Here is a 24,256-nt window from a genome sequence, read left to right as displayed (position 1 = left end):
CCAGGGAGGCTGAGGAGTGTGATCCCTCTGTAGCTGGAACACACCCTCCGGTCCCCTTTCTTAAAGACGGGGACCACCACCCTGGTCTGCCAATCCAGAGGCACTGTCCCTGATGTCCATGCGATGTTGCAGAGACGTGTCAACCAAGACAGTCCTACAACATCCAGAGCCTTGAGGAACTCCGAGCGTATCTCATCCACCCCCGGGGCCCTGCCACCAAGGAGTTTTTTGACCACCTCGGTGACCTCAGTCCCAGAGATGGGGGAGCCCACCTCCGAGTCCTCAGGCTCTGCTTCCTCATTGGAAAGCATGTTAGTGGGATTGAGGAGGTCTTCGAAGTACTCCCCCCACCGACCCACAACGTCCCAAGTCGAGGTCAGCAGCGCACCATCCCCACCATACACAGTGTTGACACTGCACTGCTTCCCCTTCCTGAGACGCCGGACGGTGGACCAGAATCTCCTCGAAGCCGTCCGAAAGTCGTTCTCCATGGCCTCCCCAAACTCCTCCCATGCCCGAGTTTTTGCCTCAGCAACCACCGAAGCCGCATTCCACTTGGCCTGCCGGTACCTATCAGCTGCCTCCAGAGTCCCACAGGACAAAAGGGACCGGTAGGACTCCTTCTTCAGCTTGACGGCATACTTCACCGCTGGTGTCCACCAACGGGTTCGGGGATTGCCGCCACGACAGGCACCGACTACCTTACGGCCACAGCTCCAGTCAGCCGCCTCAACAATAGAGGCACGGAACATGGCCCATTCGGACTCAATGTCCCCCACCTCCCTCGGGACATGGTCGAAGTTCTGCCGGAGGTGGGAGTTGAAGCTACCAGACGTTCCCAGCAGACCCTCACAACACGTTTGGGCCTACCAGGCCTGACCGGCATCCTCCCCCACCATCGGAGCCAACTCACCACCAGGTGGTGATCAGTTGACAGCTCCGCCCCTCTCTTCACCCGAGTGTCCAAGACACGTGGCCGCAAGTCCGACGAAACGACCACAAAGTCGATCATCGAACTGAGGCCTAGGGTGTCCTGGTGCCAAGTGCACATATGAACACCCCTATGCTTGAACATGGTGTTTGTTATGGACAATCCGTGACGAGCACAGAAGTCCAATAACAAAACACCACTCGGGTTCAGATCGGGGGGGCCATTCCTCCCAATCACGCCGTTCCAGGTCTCACTGTCATTTCCCACGTGAGCATTGAAGTCTCCCAGCAGTACGAGGGAGTCCCCAGAAGGTGTGCCCTCCAGCACCCCCTCCAGGGACTCCAAAAAGTGTTTGTACTCCGAACTGCTGTTCGGTGCATACACACAAACAACAGTTAGGACCCCGTCCCCCCACCCGAAGGCGAAGGGAGGCTACCCTCTCGTCCACCGGGGTAAACCCCAATGTACAGGCTCCAAGTCGGGGGGCAATAAGTATGCCCACACCCGCTCAGCGCCTCTCACCGGGGGCAACTCCAGAGTGGTAGAGAGTCCAGCCCCTCTCAAGGAGATTGGTTCCAGAGTCCAAGCTGTGCGTCGAGGTGAGCCCGACTATATCTAGCCGGAACCTCTCGACCTCGCGCACTAGCTCAGGCTCCTTCCCCTTCAGAGAGGTGACATTCCACGTCCCAAGAGCCAGCTTCTGTAGCCGAGGATCGGACCGCCAAGGTCCCCGCCTTCGGCCACTACCCAACTCACACTGCACCCGACCTCCTTGGCCCCTCCCATAGGTGGTGAGCCCATGGGAAGGGGGACCCACGTAGCCTCTTCGGGCTGTGCCCGGCTGAGCCCCATGGGTGCAAGCCCGGCCACCAGGCGCTCGCCATCGAGCCCCACCTCCAGGCCTGGCTCCAGAGGGGGGCCCCGGTGACCCGCGTCCGGGCGAGGGAAAACGCTGTCCAAATTTTGTATTCATCATGGAGGTTTTGATGAACCGCACTTTGTCTCATCCCTCACCTAGGACCAGTTTGCCTTGGGTGGCCCTACCAGGAGCATAAAGCCCCGGACAACAGAGCTCCTAGGATCATTGGGACACGCAATCCCCTCCACCACGATAAGGTGGCAGTTCAAGGAGGGGTCTTGACAATACATTGTTCTTTTCTCTCTTGTTAAATTAACCCTAGCCTGAATGAATCTATTAATTTTTTTTTTACATTTAAAATTTCTCATTTAAAGATTTACCAGTGTTGTTTCTTGTCCTAGAGTGTGTATATAAACATAGAGAACTCCAGTCTCTGTATTACATCTTGCCTGAAGAAGGGGCCTGAGTTGCCTCGAAAGCTTGCATATTGTAATCTTTTTAGTTAGCCAATAAAAGGTGTCATTTTGCGTGGCTTTTCTCTACAAGATTACATAAATATTCAAGAAATAACAAAACAAAAACCCAAACCCCAAACACATATTACCTAAGGCCATATTTAAAAATCCAGAAAAGAGAATCACAAAGGTCACAAGAAGAAAAATAGCAGTAACATAGGTAAACTAAACCAATACCATTGTAGAGTAGCAGTGGCTACACTGATCTAACATAGTGCCCTAGGGGCTGACGAGACAAATAATTACAGCACTTGGAGCCTATTTACTAATTAGAAGCCTCATCCCATAGCCGTCTATAACAATTAAACATTTAACAACATAATCACCTTCGAACAAAACATAAATTAGGCAAAATCAAAGACGCAGAAGGGTTATTAATGTAATATAATTAATAATAAACAAGAAAAACTAGGAAAAAAGGAAAGAAAAATATTTGAGAGGATCAATAAAACAAAAATCGTGACCTACCAGTGAACCTTTATATTATCTTAATTTATACATTATTACATGGTTTCAATTTTTAGGAGATCACTGCCTTTAAGGAGTTTGCATTCCCACTGTTTTACCTATTGTTAATTTGAGTTAGACATAACACAGTAGAATAATTTAGATATAAGACATAACAAAAACAATTAGTATAGATTATACTATATATATATATATATATAAACTGTATATAGTATAGATCTCCCGGGCTTTATGAGGCTTAGGGCGCCCCTGGCGGTAGCCATGGGCCCCCACGGGTTTGAGCCTCTCTGCTCCTTTCCCGTGGTCCCCTTGCTATCCAGGGCGGTTGCCCCCTCGTGGCCTGGGGGACTTATAGATCGCCTCCCAGTCCTTCCAGGCGTCTTGGCTGGGTCTAGCCCCTAGCCTCCTGCCACAACAGTTAGATGGTTTACTTAGTGTTGTATGTGTAAACCTCATCAATACCTCCTGAAAACAGAGCTCAATGTAGGGTGGGTGATTTTTAACAGAAAAGAGCAGTTGCTGTCATTGTTATTTGACCAATGGCAAGTCTGCGGTTATAACAGATAAACTGCTGTCAAAGATAAAGTCACAGAGCTGTTTCACAATGGGGAGAAGCCTTTATTTCATGCACACAGAGCCCTTCAGTACAGTGAAAACAATGACTGAATAACAGCTGCTGATGATACTTCTTAAATACAGTTTTATACACAGTAACACAGTAGGAGTATGTGATTAGTGGGCATTTCTTATGTCCTTGTAAGTTGTGAATCAGAATGTCTGCAACTCTTGCTTAGACCAGTTCCTTAGCAATGTTTAAACTTGTACTGTACTTTCAACTATCAGCTCAATACAGCTAAGACTAGGCCACAGATAAAAAGTCTAAACAAATAAAATTACTCCATTATGAATTACTCCATTTAAAATAGATTAAAATTACTGGCCAATTGTAAATGCCAGCTATTTCATATTAGTATGTATATTTATACAATATATAATATATGTATATATAGAGCACAATACTGGATTGAATGTTATTCTTAAGATATTCATATTGGAACATTACAATTAAGTTTTCCTAGCCATCAATATGTTGCTTTGTTTGTATTTTTAGCTGTACCTTGCATGTTCTTAGTGCATAAACTTGAGAAAATAAGGGGAAAATTTTTAGAAAAACCCATATGGGCATAGTCTTTTCAGCTGCAGATTTTACTACTGTCTACTTCAAAAATATATATGGAGCTGTGATCAGAAATGTATTCCTGTTCTGAGAATCATGTCTGGTCACACAACACTGAAGGAATGCAGCGATCAGGAGAGGAAGGCAGTGTTTTATGAATAAGGGAACAGCCCATCACTGACAAGCACACAGCTGTAGCAAACTGTAAACGTCCTTGTGAAAGTTTGGTTAAGTTTAAGTTATTGAGGGTTTGTGTAAATTAATTCTTTATAGGTCTTCCTTCCTGATGTTTGAGAAAAGGTTGGCATTGCCTGCCTCAATTGATTCGAATCATAATTGTTCATGAATATTGCATTTCTCAACCATATATTGTATGAAGATCCATTTGAACTTTTAAATGCTGTGTGCCAACTGGTGTACTGTTACATTACTAAATGTTCAGAAAAGGAAGTGACAAACATACTTGATATTTGCTAATCCTTTTTTCCGACTCTCCAAAGTGAATGCATCCCAAAACAGAACCATCCATCTGTACAGACTGTTAGAGCACACACTCCAACTATACTTTTCCCTCTGTTGAGCCCCTTAATTAGCACACACACACACGCACACACAAATACAGTTGTGCTTGAAAGTTTGTGAACCCTTTAGAATTTTCTATATTTCTGCATAAATATGACCTAAAACATCATCAGATTTTCACTCAAGTCCTAAAACTAGATGAAGAGAAACCAGTTAAACAAATGAGACAAAAATATTATACTCGGTCATTTATTTATTGAGGAAAATGATCGAAAATTACATATTTGTGAGTGGCAAAAGTATGTGAACCTCTAGGATTAGCAGTTAGTTTGAAGGTGAAATTAGAGTCCGGTGTTTTCAATCAATGGGATGACAATCAGATGTGAGTGGGCACCCTGTGTTATTTAAAAAAGAAGGGATCTATCAATGTCTGCTCTTCACAACACATGTTTGTGGAAGTGTATCATGGCACAAACAAAGGAGATTTCTGAGGACCTCAGAAAAAGAGATGTTGATGCTCTTCAGGCTGGAAAAGGTTACAAAACTATCTCTAAAGAGTTTGGACTCCACCAGTCCACAGTCAGACAGACTGTGTACAAATGGAGGAAATTCAAAACCATTGTTACCCTCCCCAGGAGTGGTCGACCAACAAAGATCACTCCAAGAGCAAGGCGTGTAATAGTCGGCGAGGTCACAAAGGACCCCAGGGTAACTTCTAAGCAACTGAAGGCCTCTCTCACATTGGCTAATGTTCATGTTCATGAGTCCACCATCAGGAGAACACTGAACAACAATGGTGTGCATGGCAGGGTTGCAAGGAGAAAGCCACTGCTTTCCAAAAAAAACATTGCTGCTCATCTGCAGTTTGCTAGAGATCACGTGGACAAACCAGAAGGCTATTGGAAGAATGCTTTTTGGACGGATGAGACCAAAATAGAACTTTCTGGTTTAAATAAAAAGCGTTATGTTTGGAGAAAGGAAAACACTGCATTCCAGCATAAGAACCTTATCCCATCTGTGAAACATGGTGGTGGTAGTATCATGGTTTGGGCCTGTTTTGCTGCATCTGGGCCAGGACAGCTTGCCTTCATTGATGGAACAATGAATTCTGAATTATATGAGAGAATCCTAAAGGAAAATGTCAGGACATCTGTCCATGAACTGAACCTCAAGAGAAGGTGAGTCATGCAGCAAGACAACGACCCTAAGCACACAAGTCGTTCTACCAAAGAATGGTTAAAGAAGAATAAAGCTAATGTTTTGGAATGGCCAAGTCAAAGTTCTGACCTTAATCCAATCGAAATGTTGTGGAAGGACCTGAAGCGAGCAGTTAATGTGAGGAAACCCACCAACATCCCAGAGTTGAAGCTGTTCTGTACGGAGGAATGGGCTAAAATTCCTCCAAGCCGGTATGCAGGACTGATCAACAGTTACTGGAAACGTTTAGTTGCAGTTATTGCTGCAAAGGGGAGTCACACCAGATACTGACAGCAAAGGTTCACATACTTTTGCCACTCACAAATATTTAATATTCGGTCATTTTCCTTAATAAATAAATGACCAAGTATAATATTTTTGTCTCATTTGTTTAACTGGTTTCTCTTTATCTACGTTTAGGACTTGAGTGAAAATCTGATGATGTTTTAGGTCATATTTATGCAGAAATATAGAAAATTCTAAAGGGTGCACAAACTTTCAAGCACAACTGTACAGATTCAGAGCAATTTAACTGCCCCAAAAACTTTACATTCTATGCTGTGTATTTGGGCATTATTGGGTGCAAGTCAGAAATTTAATCCGGAATAGAGCTCACCCATGCACATACCCACATGGGGGCAATTTAGAGTTGGTAATTAACCTAATGATCTACTCTTAGGGATGGGATGGAATAAATCTCATGCAAATGTGGAAAGAATGTAAGAACTTAAAACAGTCTTCAATCAGAAACAGAACTAGTGACTAGAGAAATTGTATAGCAGTACTGAACATTGCACCATCATGGCTCCACAAAAACACAATGTGATCTGAAATTAAGGTGGCTATTTTTGAAGTACTGCATAGCAAGTACTCTATGTTCTTACTACATTCAGTTTTAAAATCAACTTTTTGGATGTGTAAAATGTAAATCATGTGCAAGAAATTGTGCGTGTACATCTATAATAGAGTTTTCACTGTGTATTTGATAAAGTGGAAAAAAGCCAGTTCCTATAGTGAGCTAAGATGAAAACAAAACATTTTTCAGGATGACTTTTTAATTAGGTATTTCTGCTGAATGTAGAAAAAAAATGCATGGATGATCTTGAGTGGAGTTCTGCCTCTTGCTGAATTCTCTCTCTCTCTGTCAATTAGCATGAGCAAATATAACACTATCAGTAGGTTATTTTTAATGAGCAAGTACTGTATAAATTGGCTAAGAGTGAGTTAGTGCGTGTCTCCTGCTCTTTGATGGGCTGGCAGCCTTTGTATGTTTATTTCTTACTTTGTGATGCAACTGTGTTAAGGAAAATGCAGAGCCAGATGAATAATGGAGTCCCTTGTACTTTGTGCACATTTCAATTGGCTCTGATTTTTCCATCACATTTGTTCAGACTCTTGATGTTAAAATGGGACAAAAGTAGGTACATACTGTAAGTTTGATTGATTCATATGTGCACAGTTTTAGTGTATAAATTTGACATATGAGTGGTGAGATATATTCTTCCATAATTTAGGGAGAGAGAAACAGCACTTGAGCAATTATTAAAATCATCAAGGTAAATCTTGTGACGATGTGGGTTCGCTCCATGCTCCCTTTCAGCTTCTGGGAGCCCTTGAACCCTTCACCGTCGGTATTGTTACCGTTGAGCTTGGCAGTAAGGCATAACAAATGGAGCAAGGGGATGGTGTAAAAAGGTGTCAAGTGCTTTTATTAAAAATAACGAACAAACAATGAAAAATAAAGTATTCAAAATAAATAAAGTGTAGTGCCTCCAAAGTCACTAAATAAATAATCCATAAAAAACAGGTGTTCTTGTGGAGGTTAAAAATCCAATAAATAGAAGAAAAAAACAATCCTTTAAAATGACGAGGTTAAAACAATGCTGGAAGCTGTCTCTTAAAAACGCAACAAGCCTGGTGCTTCTTTACCTGGCGGCTCTCCTGCTTCTCCCATTTGGGCCACGCAACAGGAGAGTCGCCCTTCTGCAGCTGGCCTTCTCTCCACATGACTGATCTGGAGGATCCCCGATCTCTGGTTTCAGTTCCGCTCTCCTGATCGAGACATGGCTTTAAACCCAACGGCCAGGACGCTCACGTTAGGGCTTCTACATCCAAGCCTCCTGACTCCCGCTGCCTTCTTGGCCTTACGCGGCCAGCCGCCCTTCTTCTCCGGTCACTCCAACTCCATGATCGCTCAGCTGGAGCAACCACTTCCTTCTGCCCCACCTAGTGTTGGCCAAACACCCCTGCTAGGGTCACTGTCCAGCTGCCTGCCTGCGAGCCTGCACTCGCTCGCTGTCTTGCTCTCTCTCTCCCCACGCTGCTTCCTGCAACCTCCGTCTTTTTTTTTTTTCCTTCCTTTTTTTCTTTCTTCTTTCTCTCCACTTTAGCCGCCTCGTGCTTCTATTTATGAAGAGGACGTGGCAGCCGTAGCAATCAGCAGCTCCTGGGAACAATTACGGATGTGGACGGTTTCTCATCTGTGCACTTAGGTGAGAAATGCCCACACCACAAATCCCCCTGGAACTGCTTCAGCCACTCAACCACCACGCCCCCTCGCTAAGCTGCAAGCACGGCGATTATTTATTTAAAACTGGCCTCTTGACATGAGCTGTGGACCCACTATACCACAAATCTCTGCATTTATTATACTCAGGTTTCACAGAAGCAATTGTATATCTTTCAGTTGTTTTTGGAATTGCAAGTGCTGGGAAAAAGAATACTTAAAAAATAGGATTGCAGTGTCATGGGGAGACTCTATGGCAATACATGGGAAGGAGCAATTAAATTGCCACAGAAAAGTGTGACCTTCTCATGGGTCCTACTGTATGTATAATAATTAAAAAGATGCATGTGGTACAGATTTACTTTGAATTGAAAAATGTAAATTGCTTTAATTACTCTCATCTAAACATCAAATTAAACAACCAAGATAAATTATTTTGACTACCATAACTTCAACATTGATTAACATGACTTTGAAAAAAAATGGGTGGATGGATGAATGGATGTTATGCTTTACCAAACTCTGTAATAACTAATTGTGTTACATGTTTAATTTAACAGATGCCTATAAAAATTAATTACATTAGCTCCTTAAAATATTAAACACCTGAGCTTGACGTATGTGTATATTGCACATTTTATACTTTATCAAGACCCACCAGTGTAATAATCTTGAACATTTTGACTTTGACGCATTTCTACCTACTAATGCACAAATGTGATCTCTTAGACATCTAAGTCAAATGGTTCAGAAAGATTTACCCATAAACACTAATTAAGAAAAAATTCTTTATGTGGTCTAATTTTACATCAGTTTTTCCCAGTATAAATGAATTCTTTTGCAGAACATGCCATTTGTGGATTTTAAATGACATTAGATTACTGTTACCTTTTAAATGATCTGCGCATTGTATTAGTTTTCTTAGTCATTAGTTACAGGTTGAAATACAATAAGGGGATATGACAATGTTTATTGGGATTTAATACAAAATTTAATGAGTAGTTTTTTGGTTGTGTAAGGATGGGGCTGTTGTATTTTTTGTTTTTTATCTTGTGACTATTGTTTATATTCTTATGTGCTCTTTCTTCATCAAAAATATTCCCTCTCTTTTTTTATTTTTGACTGTTTAATAGATGAGTACAAATATCCTATTTCACACTATCCTGTATGTCTTCTAGCACAAACTCTTCTCATTTTTTATTTGTACATTTACTGAATGTGTGATTTGTATAGCTTAATAATGACAATGTGGTTGTGAGTAGAGATGAATGCCAACATCTATTTTCATTTGACCTTTAAAAAGAATTCATTAGCAACCAAATTTGCTTACATTTCATTACTATTCTAATGGCAGTACATAGAACTGTAAGAAATGATATTTAGTGACTAAAGGATTCTATTATTAATCAAGTCGCTTCTACCTATCCTCTTAATCCAGATACATCGTCTTTCTTACATAAACACTTAACATCCCTATTCAGTCAATACTTCAACTATAAAACAGGTACATTTTCATAACAACAGAACTGTCTAAATTGCTTAAAAGTATTCACTTTATTATCTGTTGTTATTGTGAGATTTCCTCTACAGTAAGAGCAGAGAACTTTCATTATATAATTGAAGCTATCAATCATTCACAATGTGTGAGTCGTAAATCTAGTCAAATTAAATAAGGACCATTTAACCACCAAAGGTCTTGTGTTAATCGGTCTCCATGTGAACATGTATTATTATAAACTTTTTTTTTTAATGTATCCATCCATTTGTTTTAACTATTTTAACATTGCATGTTTTTACCTTAAAAATAGATTTTATGAAAAAAATTTTAAAAACTTTCTACATCCAGACAGTGCACAGATGCGATTAAGAGAGCTAATGTGTTGAGTTATGAGGAAAGGTTAAAGTAGCTGAGCCTTTTCATTTAGGCAGACTGAGATTAAGATGTGGGATTACTGAACTGTTTATAATCATGAAAGGAATTAGTACACTGAATCCAAACAAGATCCAAGGAATACAAAAAGAAATTCTGAATAGTATTGATGAGATTTGTTGGGATGAATGGCCTGGGGGGTATTTTTCGTACGTGGATTACTCGTTTAGCCGGATGTAATTGTTGGTAATTTGGCCTGATCCTGGATCTGTCGGTTTTTCGAAACTCTTGCTGGATGTGTTGTCATAGCAACACATCCAAATCCTCAAACCTGCTCGGAGCAGGTTTGTTCGATGTAAACAAGGATTAGCTCACACACTTAATCAGTGTCAGTGCATGGAATTCATTCAGTCATGGCTTCACCGTTCATGAATGAGCGACCAATTGATATCGGTGTGCAAATTATAAGAAGAGAATTTCATATAGAGAGGGTTTTGCACAATCAGCAAGATCCTTTATTGCTCCCGGAGGAAATTCTTTTCGAAAGATACCGCTTTAGCCAAGGGGGAATATTATACCTCAAAGATTTATTAGCACCTTATATTCGAAGTCAAACTAAGCGAAGTCGGGCTCTCACAACCACACAGACTATGCATTGCTTTGAGGTTTTTTGCAAGCGGCACTTTTTTTATATACTATAGGTGATGCAGAAAATCTAACTAAAAGTGCAGTTTGCCAGGCAATTCGTAAAGTCTGTTTGGCTCTGAAATATTTCCTTCAGGTTTTCATAATGTTTCCTGGACACCTGCATGTGCAGACAATAAAAGAGGCATTTCATGCCATTGCAGATAGGCAACACACAGGCATAAACACCCACAGTTCCATAAAGAATCTCACAATCAGCCTAACATTCTCATTACTCAGGATTTCCAAATGTGATTGGGGCACTGGATTGTATGCAGATCCGAATAATCAGACACAGTGTCTTCATCAAATATTTGACCTTCGTCAATATCTCGTTGGTCAGACACAGGTTATAGGGATATGACATTCCCTGCAACTGACCCAACAAAAAAGAGGGCTATAAGGAACATACCTTTGGCACACATCGAGGACAAATATATACAATGACCATCCTTTACCTGAAATGAAATGACCACTGCATCCTGCCACTAGTTCTGAGGAGGAGGTTTGTCCTGGAATGCCCTCAGAAACAGGGCGATGGGCATTTTGCTGGATAGCCAACTCTTCTGCAGGGGTTAGGTCTGGACCGCGTGGACCTCCACCTGTTTTTTGCTTGTCTGCCTTCTTATTAGCTTTAGAATTAATGTTTTTATATTATATATGATTCTTTATGTCAACAATTCTTTAAAGAGTTATATACCAATATTTACCAGTTTGAAGTATATTCTTGTACAGTAATCCCTCACTTATCGCGGGAGATAGGTTCCAAGGCCGACCGCGATAACTGAATTTCCGCGAAGTAGGGACACTATATTTATTTAATTATTTAAAGTGTATTTGGACGTTTTTAAACCCTCCCTGTATTGTTTACAACCCACCATTCACTCTATTAAAAACAGGGACAACTGCTAAGCAATATGAAATTGGTAGATAAGTTTACACTTACTGTATAGCGAAGTACACGTAGCAGCTTGTAGGTGGTCATGACGTCGTCGACCTTGTTGCAAAGATTCCTAAAGCAGATTCCATCCAGACTACTGCCTTATCACGTCCACTTGCAACTCATTTTGCACCCTGGTTAAAGGACACTGCGGCCGTAGATCTTATATGCTTTTCCTCCTTTTTAAATAAAAAGAATCGATGTCCTGCAGCGGTGTAGCTGTTCCCTTCCTTCAACATATCCAAAACTTTGACCTTTTCTGCAATCATTTGCATCTTCTGTTGGTGCTTGGACACGGCCCCTGAAGCATTAGCACGTTAATGATGAATGAGTGAGATGAGACTTCCTGGTTAATGCAACACTCCGTCGCTGAGCCAATCAGCAGCACATAGGAACTTAACTGCGTGCTCTGATTGGGTAGTTTCTCAGCCATCCGCCAATAGCATCTCTTGTATGAAATCAACTGGGCAAACCAACTGAGGAAGCAAGTAAAAAGACCCATTGTCCGCAGAAACCCGCGAAGCAGCGAAAAATCCGCGTTATGTATTTAGATATGCTTAGATATAAAATCCGCGAAGTCGTGAATCCGCGAAAAGTGAACAGCGAAGTAGCGAGGGATTACTGTACTTCACTTTAACCTGTTGCCATGTTCTCCTTGTGCTCACGTTTGATCTGGAATTATGACATATTAAATATGAATTTACATGCATATTTAATATATTAAATGTGAATTTCCCCTTGGGATTAATAAAGTCTATCTATCTATTTATCTATCTATCTATCTAATTAATCTGCCACACATGAAATGGAACGCTGCATTCAGTAAGTACAATGCACACTACTTAGCGTTTAATTTGTCGGCCACTTTTTGCCAGCTGTCTTTTCTGGTTTGGGCTGCTTTTGCAGTGTTACCCTTTGTGCACATTAAATCTTGAAATTCTTCATGTCCTTTGAATAAAAGGTCTTGCTCTGCTTGTGTGAAAAAAAATGCGCCCATTCTTTCGTCATTTTGTTACAGCTTATCAAAGACTTGCTGATCATGTTCTCTAGACTCAATATATATGGGCTTTTCACTCAGTGCGGGCGCGCGCATTCATCTCGGATGAGGATGATTAGGTCCAGCTAAACTAATCTACTACACGGCTGCGTTTGAAAAACCGATTTATCCCAGATGAGTTTCACTGGCATTAACTCATCCAAGATGAGGCATCTGATCTCGGATGATTTAAGCGAGGTACGGAAAATACCCCACCCCCCGTTCTTGTCAACAGTTTTAATGAGAAGCTCTGTTGTTGTTGTAAGGGTTAAGGTTAGGATTAGGGTTCCAAGATGTAAAACAGTAACTTTGTGAATGGCTAATCTCTATACTTTTAATAGAGCAAGTCAGAAGTTTTTATTCTTTTTTAGTAATTGTGGTGTGCATTTGTTTGTTATAATATTTATTTATTTTATTATTTACTGAGCTTCTATAAAAAGCCAAGTTTTACCCTTGGGACAAATATAGTACTATCTATTTACACTGCACATCTACATCTATCTGAGATGCAAATGCAACAGCTTGAAAAAAAATGTTATTTTTTTTCTATTTATTTTCCCAAAAAGTAAATTCTGCCTTTGGGGTAAGCAAAATTTACTTGACAAGATTCTTTAATACAGATTTCTTCATAAGTCAAAACATCTTACATTAAGGAAAACAAGATTTATTTGGCTTAATATATAAACTTGTTAGATTTAATTTTCTGCAGTATGTTTCTCTATCCAAAATAAAGTACATATGTAAAAATGATATATTTCATATTTAGCCATTAATTTAAATGCTTTGCAGGTTCTCCAGGACCATCAAGTGACCACAGTAGTGGAGCCTCTTCCCCACTTTTTGACAGTGGCTTACATCTTAATGGGAATTCCATGAATACAGTAAGAATGATTTTATGTTCCCACTTTCAGATTTAATTGAGATACAATATGTTCAAATGAGAAGTATTTTTTCTCAGGATAAGTAAAATGTCAGTACTTGCATGCAAATGCTTTTATAGCAGATCCATTAAATATAATTTGCTACCGTACATGTGCTGATTGATTGTTCATGTTACATTAAAGCTTGGGAAGTAAAATCAGCACATCCAGTGAAGAGTCCAAATAGACTAAAGTCGCCCCAGCACAGTGTAATATTTTTAAGCTAAACCTAGGAAGATTTTACTTTGTGAGGAATGTATCGATTGAATCATTCACTGCAACCTGTTGCATGAAGTAGCTGTAGCTATATTTCCCATTGGGATTAATAAAGTATCTATCTATCTATCTATCTATCTATCTATCTATCTATCTATCTATCTATCTATCTATATGACTGACTATACTGTACAGCATGTTTTTGATGACACCTGATAACAGCATTCTATTGATCTGCAAACTAAAAAACACAGTTTCTTAACAAGCACGTACAAGAAAGTTAATAGGTTTAGAAAAAAGTTTAGGTTAACTTTAAGTAAATTAATGTAAAGTAAAGGTAACCATTAAGTTTTTTTTTTGAATTGGCAGAGTTTTCCGTTTATAAAATCATCACTTTCCATTATATATTAAATTGCTCTCAGAGTTGACTTATACCTAATGTGATGCCTAGTCGGGCAGCATGTAATATTGCATCCCCCTATTTTGTGTGGATTTTTGCATACTTTCTCCATCATCATCTGGGTTTTCTTACACAAAGACATTTTGTTATATATTGCTTTATCTACTTTGATTTTGGAAATGCCAGCATTTAAAAGATATTTGTATAAGGTCCTCACTTTTATTTTCATATTTTTATCTGTAGTTGGTTTTGCTAGCCATTAGTCCTGTATCAAGATAGCGTCTTTAGAAAGAGAATAACACGATTACTATACAGAAGCATTATAGAAATAAAATAACTGCATGTAGAGCAAAATAAACAACCGGATGCAAGACAGATGTGAACAGCAAACATACAATGCATAAGCAACCTTTGATTTGTTTGTAGGTTTTCTGGATTTTGTTAATTTTACAAGCTTTTTTTTTGTTTAGTGTTTGTCTTAAGTTGACATCACAGTATGCTCGTCCTTGCATTAATGCACAATTGTGGGTGTGAGATGGCTAAATCATGAGACTGTGATACAGGTTTTTTTGCCTCTAAATTAATTAAAAACTTGTTAAAGACACAAGTTTACCTGACAAGTTAAATCATGGGCTTGTTATTCAATACCAATTAGACATGAGTACACACAGGAAAATGTTACGATACCCCAGTTACATCATCCAGACCAGAGGCCTCATGTATAAAATATTGCTTAGATTCCATACAAAATTTTGCTTGTGCAAAAGACAAAAATGGTGTGCTAACAAAACAAATTAGATATATATACATCTGTATGTACACAATGTGCCTCGTCATGTTCTTTAATAAATCACAGATCAACTTAAGACAATCCTCTTGTGCATGCACTTTTAGCCACTCCCTGCCACCGCCTATTAGTAACCATATATGGCATAAATACACATTTTTTTGAATATTCATAATCCAGTTACCATATAGGTTTTCCCATGTTCCTGAGCAACTTCTTTTATGCAAACCATTAAAGAACAGAGGGGTAAAAGGCAGAAATCTAAACTTAAGTGAATGTGAACTTAGGTATTACTGACTGAAGCGGAGAATTGAAAAAAAAATCTTTTTGCTGATCTTTCTGTGAGAGTCACAAGTAAAATAAAATATAACAAAAGTAGGAGCAGCCGAGTGAAAAGAGCAATTGCAGTGTGCCATCGTGTAGTGCCCAGACTGCCGCCAGTACACAGCATGAATTGATACAGGCTGTATGCCCAGTACTGCCAGACTCTTTTTTTATTAATTTTCTTTCGAGAAAATAACATAGTATAAAATCAAGCAGATTAAGTCTGCAGAATTTATACAACAAATTATTTCAAAACCAATCTAGAAAAAACACCAGAGAATTAAAAGAAAAAGAAAACAGAGAAAAAACAAAACCTAACAAAACAAGAATACAAAACCAACCAGAGAGAAAGAAAAGAGAGGACAGCCAAGAGCAAAGAAAAAATATCTGTTTTTCCATATATGAATGCTTAATCTGAATTTTCTTGAATCAAGGCTTGTCATGTTTTTAAAAAAAGTTTCCACTAAGCAATAATTAGATTTTTTTTCAATACAGAATGTCAGTTGTCTACTGACTCATAAAAGGTGGGTTTGGGATTCTTCCATTTAAGAAAGATTTAAGTCAATGTGCTAGTAGTATGGTATAGGGTTTTATATTCAGGTTGTCCTTATCTGTTTCAAGTCTGTATGTGAGTACACCTGGCACAGCTGTTAATAAGTTAGGAGTGACTGTGACACAAAGGCTGTCTTATAAGTATTTAAGGATCTTTGTCTAAAATTATATTAATTTGGTGCATTCCCTAAACACTTGCCCTAGTGATGCTGAAGCTAAATGGCAACATTCACAAGTTGGATATTGCCCTGGATGCATTTTAGTACAATTTTAAATGAGATAAGTGTGATAGATTAATTATTTTAAGTTGAATTACTGAGTGCTTGGAGCAAATAGAACTAGAACTAGACTTCATTCTATGTATGGCTGACTTCCACCGCTTTTCTAAGATGTTAACACTAGAATCCCTGAAGCCTATGAAAAAATTTGTAATCCTGGCCCACCTTATATTCCTTCACACCTCTTTATCAGCGTCTTTTGTTTTGTAAATGTGTCAATTAGCACAAGCAGCAAGCCAGCCTGCTGTCCCATCCCCCCCTTGACGGAGCTCAACTCGGGCAAAAAGGTCTCCCAGCTCAAGCCAAGGCTCCTTACCTGGGTGTGATGTGCCTGGAGTTGTATAGGGTAAATAATACAGTATATCGTTATTTCAAATACAGCCTTCAATTCAGCACACAACTCCAAGAGACACCTCTAGGAAGCTGAAATCGGCTTATAAGCCAATAATCATCATGAGCTAAACAATAATTGTGATCCCTAAAACCTTGCTTTAGCTTGTCATTGGTCATATCCTCCAAAAGAGATAATGCTGCCATTTCTAGTTATGTTGTACAATATATGGCACACCCTTTTTATAGACAAAACAGACACAGACTAAAAGCAGTTAACATTAAGCATATGTGTTAGGCACTACTACCAATGTGAAGATAACTGCTTTGAGAGAACATGTCAGTTAACTGTGATATAATTAGTTCAAGAACATTTGAATGTAATTGACTCATCATTGAAATGTGCAGGGACATGAGATTTTCTGTTCACTTTATTGTCCTGCTGCCTGGAATCAATAAAATGCATAAGACCAAAAAAAGGGCTTATGGATAGTCGAAACTCGCCCCAACTTTAAGTAAATTTCCATACAGAGTTTATGCTTTGGCCTATATAAGTTTCCAAGAGAAAGAAAATTTTATAAACAAGGCCCCAGGAAGTTGATTACATTCATTGTGATTTGAAGTGGCAAAGATATTGTCTGTTCCTTGAAAAACTAGTTATTGTTAATTTTTATATGGATTTACTGTAATAATTAAGGTTCATTATTCTAGTAGAACAAGAGAATATTAATAATAGAAATATCAAAAATACAGTATTCAGGCTGATTTGAGTTCACTTTCCTAACTGAAATGTATATTTTAAATATTTATTGATCTTTTTATTGCAACACAATATGAATTCATTTAGAGAACAAAGGGTAAAAAAACAGAAAAAAATCTGTTAAAATGTAAACAGTTCATTCATCTTGTAAGGTGTTTTAACCATTATATGCATAAAATAATTTTAGCTTAGAACACAAAAATATTAGTTCCCTAGCAAATGTAAACTTAAAGCAGGAATCATCACTGTTTATGAAGACACTGTTTACAAAATACATATAAATACTAAAATACCCATCTTGTATTCTTATATATTGCACTTATTTTATATCAATCAAACTTTCTATAGACAATTATTTCTTAAATTTAACACAACAATTACAATAACATACTGCCTGACACCTTTGTTTCTACATTGACATGAACAATAATTATGAAAATCTGTGAGCTTTTGTTGGTGCACACACTGACTTATCTTATATTTCTTCAAATTGCTTCTGTACTGCAGTCTTTCATCTTAGACACACACTGAGTTAGCTCATCTGTTTGATGACACAATTTGGCACTCCCACCAACGCTGTCTCACTTGACAGCTACTTATTTTACAAGCACATAGCTACCTCCCAAATGAATAGTTCTACTACATCCAATCTAAAGCACTTATGCTTCATTGCAGTTTTAAGTATATCTGAACAGAAAGGAGAAATGTAAAAGAAGTTTAAGTTGAAAATTTCTAAATTTAAATCATTTTCTGAAATATGTTCCTTTTCATTCCCATTTCTAAAATCAGGCCCAATTGCAGCCAAACCTGATTTATATAAACTTCCCTTATTTTGACCCTGATATTCAAAGGTAAACTACCAGAATAAAGATTCAACAAACACAATATGACATGATCAACGAAAATTCGTAAAAAGAGCATACTGTTTATCTATCATTATGGAGCAGGCTACAATACCATTTTAAGGCTCTGGAACACCAAGAAACAATAGTGCAAGCCATAATCTCTAAAATGAAAATGAACCTTTTCAGGAGTGGGAAACCTGCCAAAATTACTCATAGCACAATATAAAATCATGAAGTCACAAATGACATTGAACAGTTTGAAAAGAATAACAGGTATCCCTTGCATCAACAAAGAGCAATGTTTATGACTCGTCAGTCACAAGCACTGGAAGCAGATATGAGCTTCATTGGAGAGTAGCACATAGAAACCGCAGCTAACCAAGAAGAATATAAATCCTCATTCTCATTTGCCATGAAGTAACCGGATCATCAATAGTACTTTTGGGACAATATTGTATGGATAGGTGATACATAAATGGATTTTCAAGGTACATCCATGTGTCCCACTATGTGTCTGGCATACTAAACACAGCACTCGACATAAAACTATGAGAGCAGTCAAACTGAGCAATATTTTTTCCAGCATAGAGGAAGGTGCGAGATGAGGAAAATCGGGCAGGTTCTATTTAAGAAAGTTTCTAATTTGAAGATAGTGAAAGAAATGTGTTGCTGGAAAGTAAAATTTGGAATGTAATTGTTCATAGGATGCAAATATGTTGTCTATATAAAGATCTCTAAGCAATTTAATCCCAAATGTTTTCCAGATATTAAAAACTGCATATGTTTGTGAGGGTTGCAAAAGGTGGTTCTCATGCAGAGGTGCCACAGATAAAAGAGTCTCCATCTTAAAATGCTTTCTACATTGGTTCCATATTCTGAGTGAGTGAAGCACAATTTGGTTATAATTGAGTGCCCCTTCTAATCTTATATCACAGCCCCAGCTTATTCAAAACTCCGCTACAAGAGCCCTTACATGGACCAGCATTAGCGAGCATGTAACACACATCCTGCTTCGCCTTCACTGGCTCCCTGAGTCATAAAGAATTGAATATGCAATTCTACTAATAACATACAAAGCCTTAAACGACCTTGTGCCAAACTACATCAGTGACCTTCTACATCACTATGTGCCTGTCTGCCCACTAAGGTCCTCTAATTCTGGCAATCTTGTTGTACCAAAATTAGTTAGATCAGTTGACTCCATGAATTCTTTTAAAAAACAACTCAAAACTCATCTGTTCAGGAAGGCGTTTAGCTCTACCTGACTTTATTACCCCTCTCTCAGTTTACCTTTATGTCATGTTCCTCTGTTAGGCTTTTTTTCTCTGAATTTACTATCTTACTCTTCTTTATTTATTTATCTGGTTTAGTACAATGCTATACACTGTATATCCTGCCGTTCTTTCTTAAACTCTGTGAAATGCCTTGTGCATGGGAAAGGCGCTATATAAATAAAATGTATTATTATTATTATTAACATGGTGGTGGAGTCGTGAAAATTATTTGCTGTATCAGGACCTTGATGACTTAATTTAAAAAATCATGAATTCTCCTCTATATCAGAAAATTATTAAATAAAATGTTCATTCATTTGTCTGAGAGCTGAAGCAGCAAGACAATGATCCATAACACAAAAGGTAAATTCACATCAGAATAGCTGAAAAGAAGCTAAGTTTAAAGTTAGGACTGGCCTAGTCCAGACCTAAGCCTTACACAGATACTGTGGGAAAGCCTAAAATGAGCAGGTCATGTTTTGTTAGCCTACCTAATGTTTTCAAATTAAAAAAAAAATTAAGAAGATCTAGTTTAAAATTCCTCCACAATGATGTGAAAAAATTGATTTAAAATTACAAGAAGGGTTTGATGGTACCCATTACAGCTAAAGGTGGCACAACCAGGTATTAAAAGATGGGTCTCTTACTTTTTCACACAGTGCCAGTTGCTGTTAGATAGCTTTGTTCAGTCAATAAATGACATAGTGTAGGTAAAAGAAAAGGTGTTATTTGTTCCCTTCATCTAGTAATAAATTTTGGTGGATGGACCTGAAAACTTTCATTGTCAAAAATGTTTGATTATTGAAGAAATCAGGAAGGAGCTAAATATGTTTTCATGGCTCTATTTGCATAGTTCCTTTAAATCTGGAGTTGAATGTAAGCAGACTGCATTGAATTTAGTTTATTCAACTAATACAATCCAATGTATCTGTTCATTTTTGGTACCTCAGAGCCCCTAACTACTGAATATCTAGTTGTTGGGGTAGCCTAATCTGGCCCAATGTAGAGTGAGTTTGTACAGAAGTTTCTCTGATGCTAAATTGAGTGGCAGTTCTATAGTATTAGACAATTTTGTATCCATATTTTTCTGGATATTTTTGGTTTTCACACTTGACAAATTCATTTTTGCCATTATTTTCACATTTTGCTTTATTTACCTAATGCCATTTTGAAGATCATTTGATTTCAGTCATTATGCTGATGACGTAATGTACATTGCTGTATAAATTGTTGGTGTATGTGAGTAGGCCCTATAATGGGCTGGCACCTGACCCAGTGTAGGTTCCTGCGTTACACTCAGTCATTTCTAGGACAGGCTTCAGCCTCCTGTGACCCTGAACTTGATTAAATGGGTTTGAAAATATTATGTATATTTTCAGTACAGTGTTTATAGAGATCCTTAGGTTAGATACAGGGCTTCCTAATTGTTTATGATATCTTTCATTTTGGATTAAGATTCAAGGGTAGCCAGAATATCCCAGCACAGAATGAGTTTCACTTCTTCAGCTCCTAGTAGTGAGCTGAAGATATGGATGATTTTCTAATTTATTGTGTAAATAGTAAGTTAGGGAAATTGGAATCACAGTGCACCAAGACATGGCTAGATAGTCATGTGAGATTCAGTTGTGTTGGACTCTTAATCAAGCATTATGTTCCTCTGAGTTCTTTGTGTACAGTTTTCTCAGGTGGGCAACTCTGGATATCAAGGCTATGAATTAAATCATGCCTAGAATGTCACATCTAAAACATCCTACTTTCCTCTATTACCCTGAGCATAATTGGCAGCCTCAGAAAGGCAAAAGAGAAGAGCTACACTGGTGTCTCATAGGTGTGGAATAATGTAGCCAAGATGATCCGAAAACAAAAAAAAAAGTTTTATCTGTTACATTGCGATTTAACTAGGAACATAATGTATCAAAATAATATAAAAATAAGTAACTGATGTCTTATTGGGATTTAGTATACAAGGGGTGGCTTTCCCATTTCCGTAACTTCAAACATGTCAAAACACCCTCCCTCTCAGGACTCCACCATATCTTTTTCTTCTTACATCAATTCCCATGAGCTTTCTCTCCAAACTCATCTTCTAACACTGGACTCATTGACATTCTGTCAGCCAAAAGTGTCTAAGCTAAGTAGGATTTCACATGCAAGCCAAGACCAGAAATCTCTTTCAGAATTTGCCAGGTGTATAAAAGTCCCATACCTACCCAAAACTTACACATATAGATTCTGTCCCACTTCTAGTGTGAGCTTCTATTTTCATGACCCTTGGAGTGCCCATCTTTTCATCAATACAACCCTTGCTGACACATTTAACCTTGGCAAGCATCAGTTTTACAAGAAAGAATTGATAAAACAATCATTTGAAAGCCAAAAAAGTATCTGAAGACCTGCCTCTGCTTAAAATGGCCTTTTTTATTTATTCATTTGATGACAGCCCTTACTGAGTGCTCAAATGAAAACAAAGGAAAGCCTTAGGAAATATTGAGGGCAATACTTTGTTCATCAAAAGATTATACTAAAGATTGATCACATTAAATCAATCCATGTGGATGCTCATGGAGTGTGTGGAGCATGCAAAGGTTTGCCCAGGGGTTTGGCTGGATTGGAAAGGAAATGAAGAGGAGATCAAGGGTAATTTGTCACACAGCTTGAATAGTCTGTTTGTGATGAAGGATACAGGCAAAATGAAGAAATATATTTAATCTGATGTAATAGTGACTGAATGTTCTGATCAATTTATCAGAACAAACAAAAAATACTGTACTATTAAGGATTAAATTAACTCAAGTATCATTCCAAGAAAGTGAAAAAGAAAAAGCAAAACATGCAAAATATGAAATAACTCTCATTTATGTGCATTTAAATTTGCTAGTTTAGCTGTCATAGAAACTCATCTTCTAAACTGTAACTTAACACACATCCCTGCAAACATAAAATAAATCTTTTATACATTTGACATTAAAGAATGTTTTCCTTTTCCTTCCTATCAAAGAAATCATCCTTTGGCAAGTTTCTGTGTTCTTTCTAAAGTAACATAATATTATTGCACCTGCACTGAAAAATATAATTTACTTGGATCAATTTTTATAGATTTAACCAAGAAACCTTTCATTTAGTTAATCATTAAGTACTGCATTCAGACTTTGGGTGGCTTGAGCAACAGAGCTGTTATTTGGTTTCTTTGGGATCTGTGAACAGCTTCTTAATCTCTTATTACCAAAGGGAATGCCAATGATTGCTACAGGAGCAGGCAATTTGCAGATACTCAAGGCAAGAGCTAATTTTGGTGCTTATCCTATAATGATCCAGCTCTAACACCAGGATAAAACATGGATGTATTTAAAAAGGTCAATGATTACTTAAATTCAAACAGATGTTTTTAAGTGTATTAAGCTGAAGTCTGTTGTTCTCCTTTTTTCAATAAAACTTGCAGAACTGTTTTGCTGCCCACCTATTGTATTAAAAGTTTCACACACTAATTACTTTATAAAACGAGCATCTTTGTTCAAATGATTTTTTTTTACTATAGCATAAAAAAATTATACTTAAAGTTAGTCTATTGAATCAAAACAGAGATCACATTGTATTTCATTCAAGGTGTTGTTACCTTAAAGTGTAATTTACAATATAAACTGTGCATCTGCATATGATCATTAAGGTTTCAAATTAATTTATTCAAATGCAAGGACTAGCATCACCTAGGACATGGTGCCAGTCCATAAAGGGGCATATTCACACTCTGCCATTCCTAATGTATACATAATTAGGATATGGGAGGAAGCCAGAGTACCAAGTGAAGACCAACATAGATTTGACCGGTCTTGAATTTGAGCTCAGTAGACTCTGATTCTATGGGCCAGTAACAAATAATGCATCACCATACTGTCCTGCATCAACAATCCCATTTAATTGTATTATCTTTTATGTCCCACTCAAAAAATAAATAATTCTATAATTTCTTATGAAGGAAAAATTAATATTATAAGCAGTAGATTTAGGAGCAAAATATGAACTAGGACACTCAATTGATAATTATCGATCTTAAAAATTAATTACATTGCAGTATGCAGTAATTGGAATTTTACCTTTGCTTTTTAGATTTGCTTTCAGTATTATTAATAAGCATTTTCATTTACTGACTCTATTTAGGAAAAACTGAAATGTTATAAAAGTTGAACAGCACTGTGTAAATCATTTAGTGTCTCACAGTTCTGGGGCTGAGGGTGGACATCTGTGTTGTCACTATCTGTTTGGAATATACATATTCTTCTTGTGTCTTATAGGCTTCTGTCCATGTTTCCCAATTTTCTCTTGCCTTTGAAAGTCATGAATATCTAGACTCATGAACATATATTGTAAATATTAGCTTAGTTACCCAGCATTTCCCAGAAAATAAATAAATAAAAACAAAAAACAAAAGCATTATAAATGATATATTGCTATATTACCATGGGAGGAAAGGGATTCAATAAGTTCATTATGGATTGGCCTGTTCTTGCACCTACTACCAGCTTAACACACACACACCAAAAGACACACACAGACACTATCCATTTAAGCTTGCATTATGAGTAATGGCAGCACAACCTGTCACTCCTCTGTACTACACAGACAATAGAGACTCAGTAGCTTTTTTGAGCAATCCACATGGGTGTCCCCAGATATAAAATAGACTCTAAAGGCTGATATTCGCTGATATGTGAAGGGTGATACACTTTCATGGTGTCCCCAGATATAACTCTGATATTCCTTAGTCACTGAGAATATCCTAGACACTGGAGGCACATACATCATTGATTAATGCCTTCCAAATGGTGTGTTACTCCCTCTCACTATTGGAGCCATTCCTCTTCAACAGA

At 38.1% G+C, this 24,256-nt stretch overlaps 1 protein-coding gene across 2 annotated transcripts in view; it reads left to right on the top strand.

Annotated features, from left to right (window-relative positions):
* sntg2 (syntrophin, gamma 2) overlaps positions 1-24,256 on the top strand; it is a 333,388-nt gene that overhangs the window by 115,749 nt on the left and 193,383 nt on the right. For both annotated transcript variants that reach the window (XM_028798907.2, XM_051924960.1), the window contains exon 7: positions 13,495-13,586. In XM_028798907.2, the coding sequence (XP_028654740.2) occupies positions 13,495-13,586 (92 nt within the window). The remainder of the gene's footprint in view (positions 1-13,494; positions 13,587-24,256) is intronic.

Source organism: Erpetoichthys calabaricus, chromosome 3 (assembly GCF_900747795.2).
Source record: "Erpetoichthys calabaricus chromosome 3, fErpCal1.3, whole genome shotgun sequence".
NCBI lineage: Eukaryota > Metazoa > Chordata > Cladistia > Polypteriformes > Polypteridae > Erpetoichthys > Erpetoichthys calabaricus.
The sequence above is the reverse complement of the archived record's forward strand: the minus strand, read 5'-3'. Positions and strand labels throughout refer to the sequence as shown.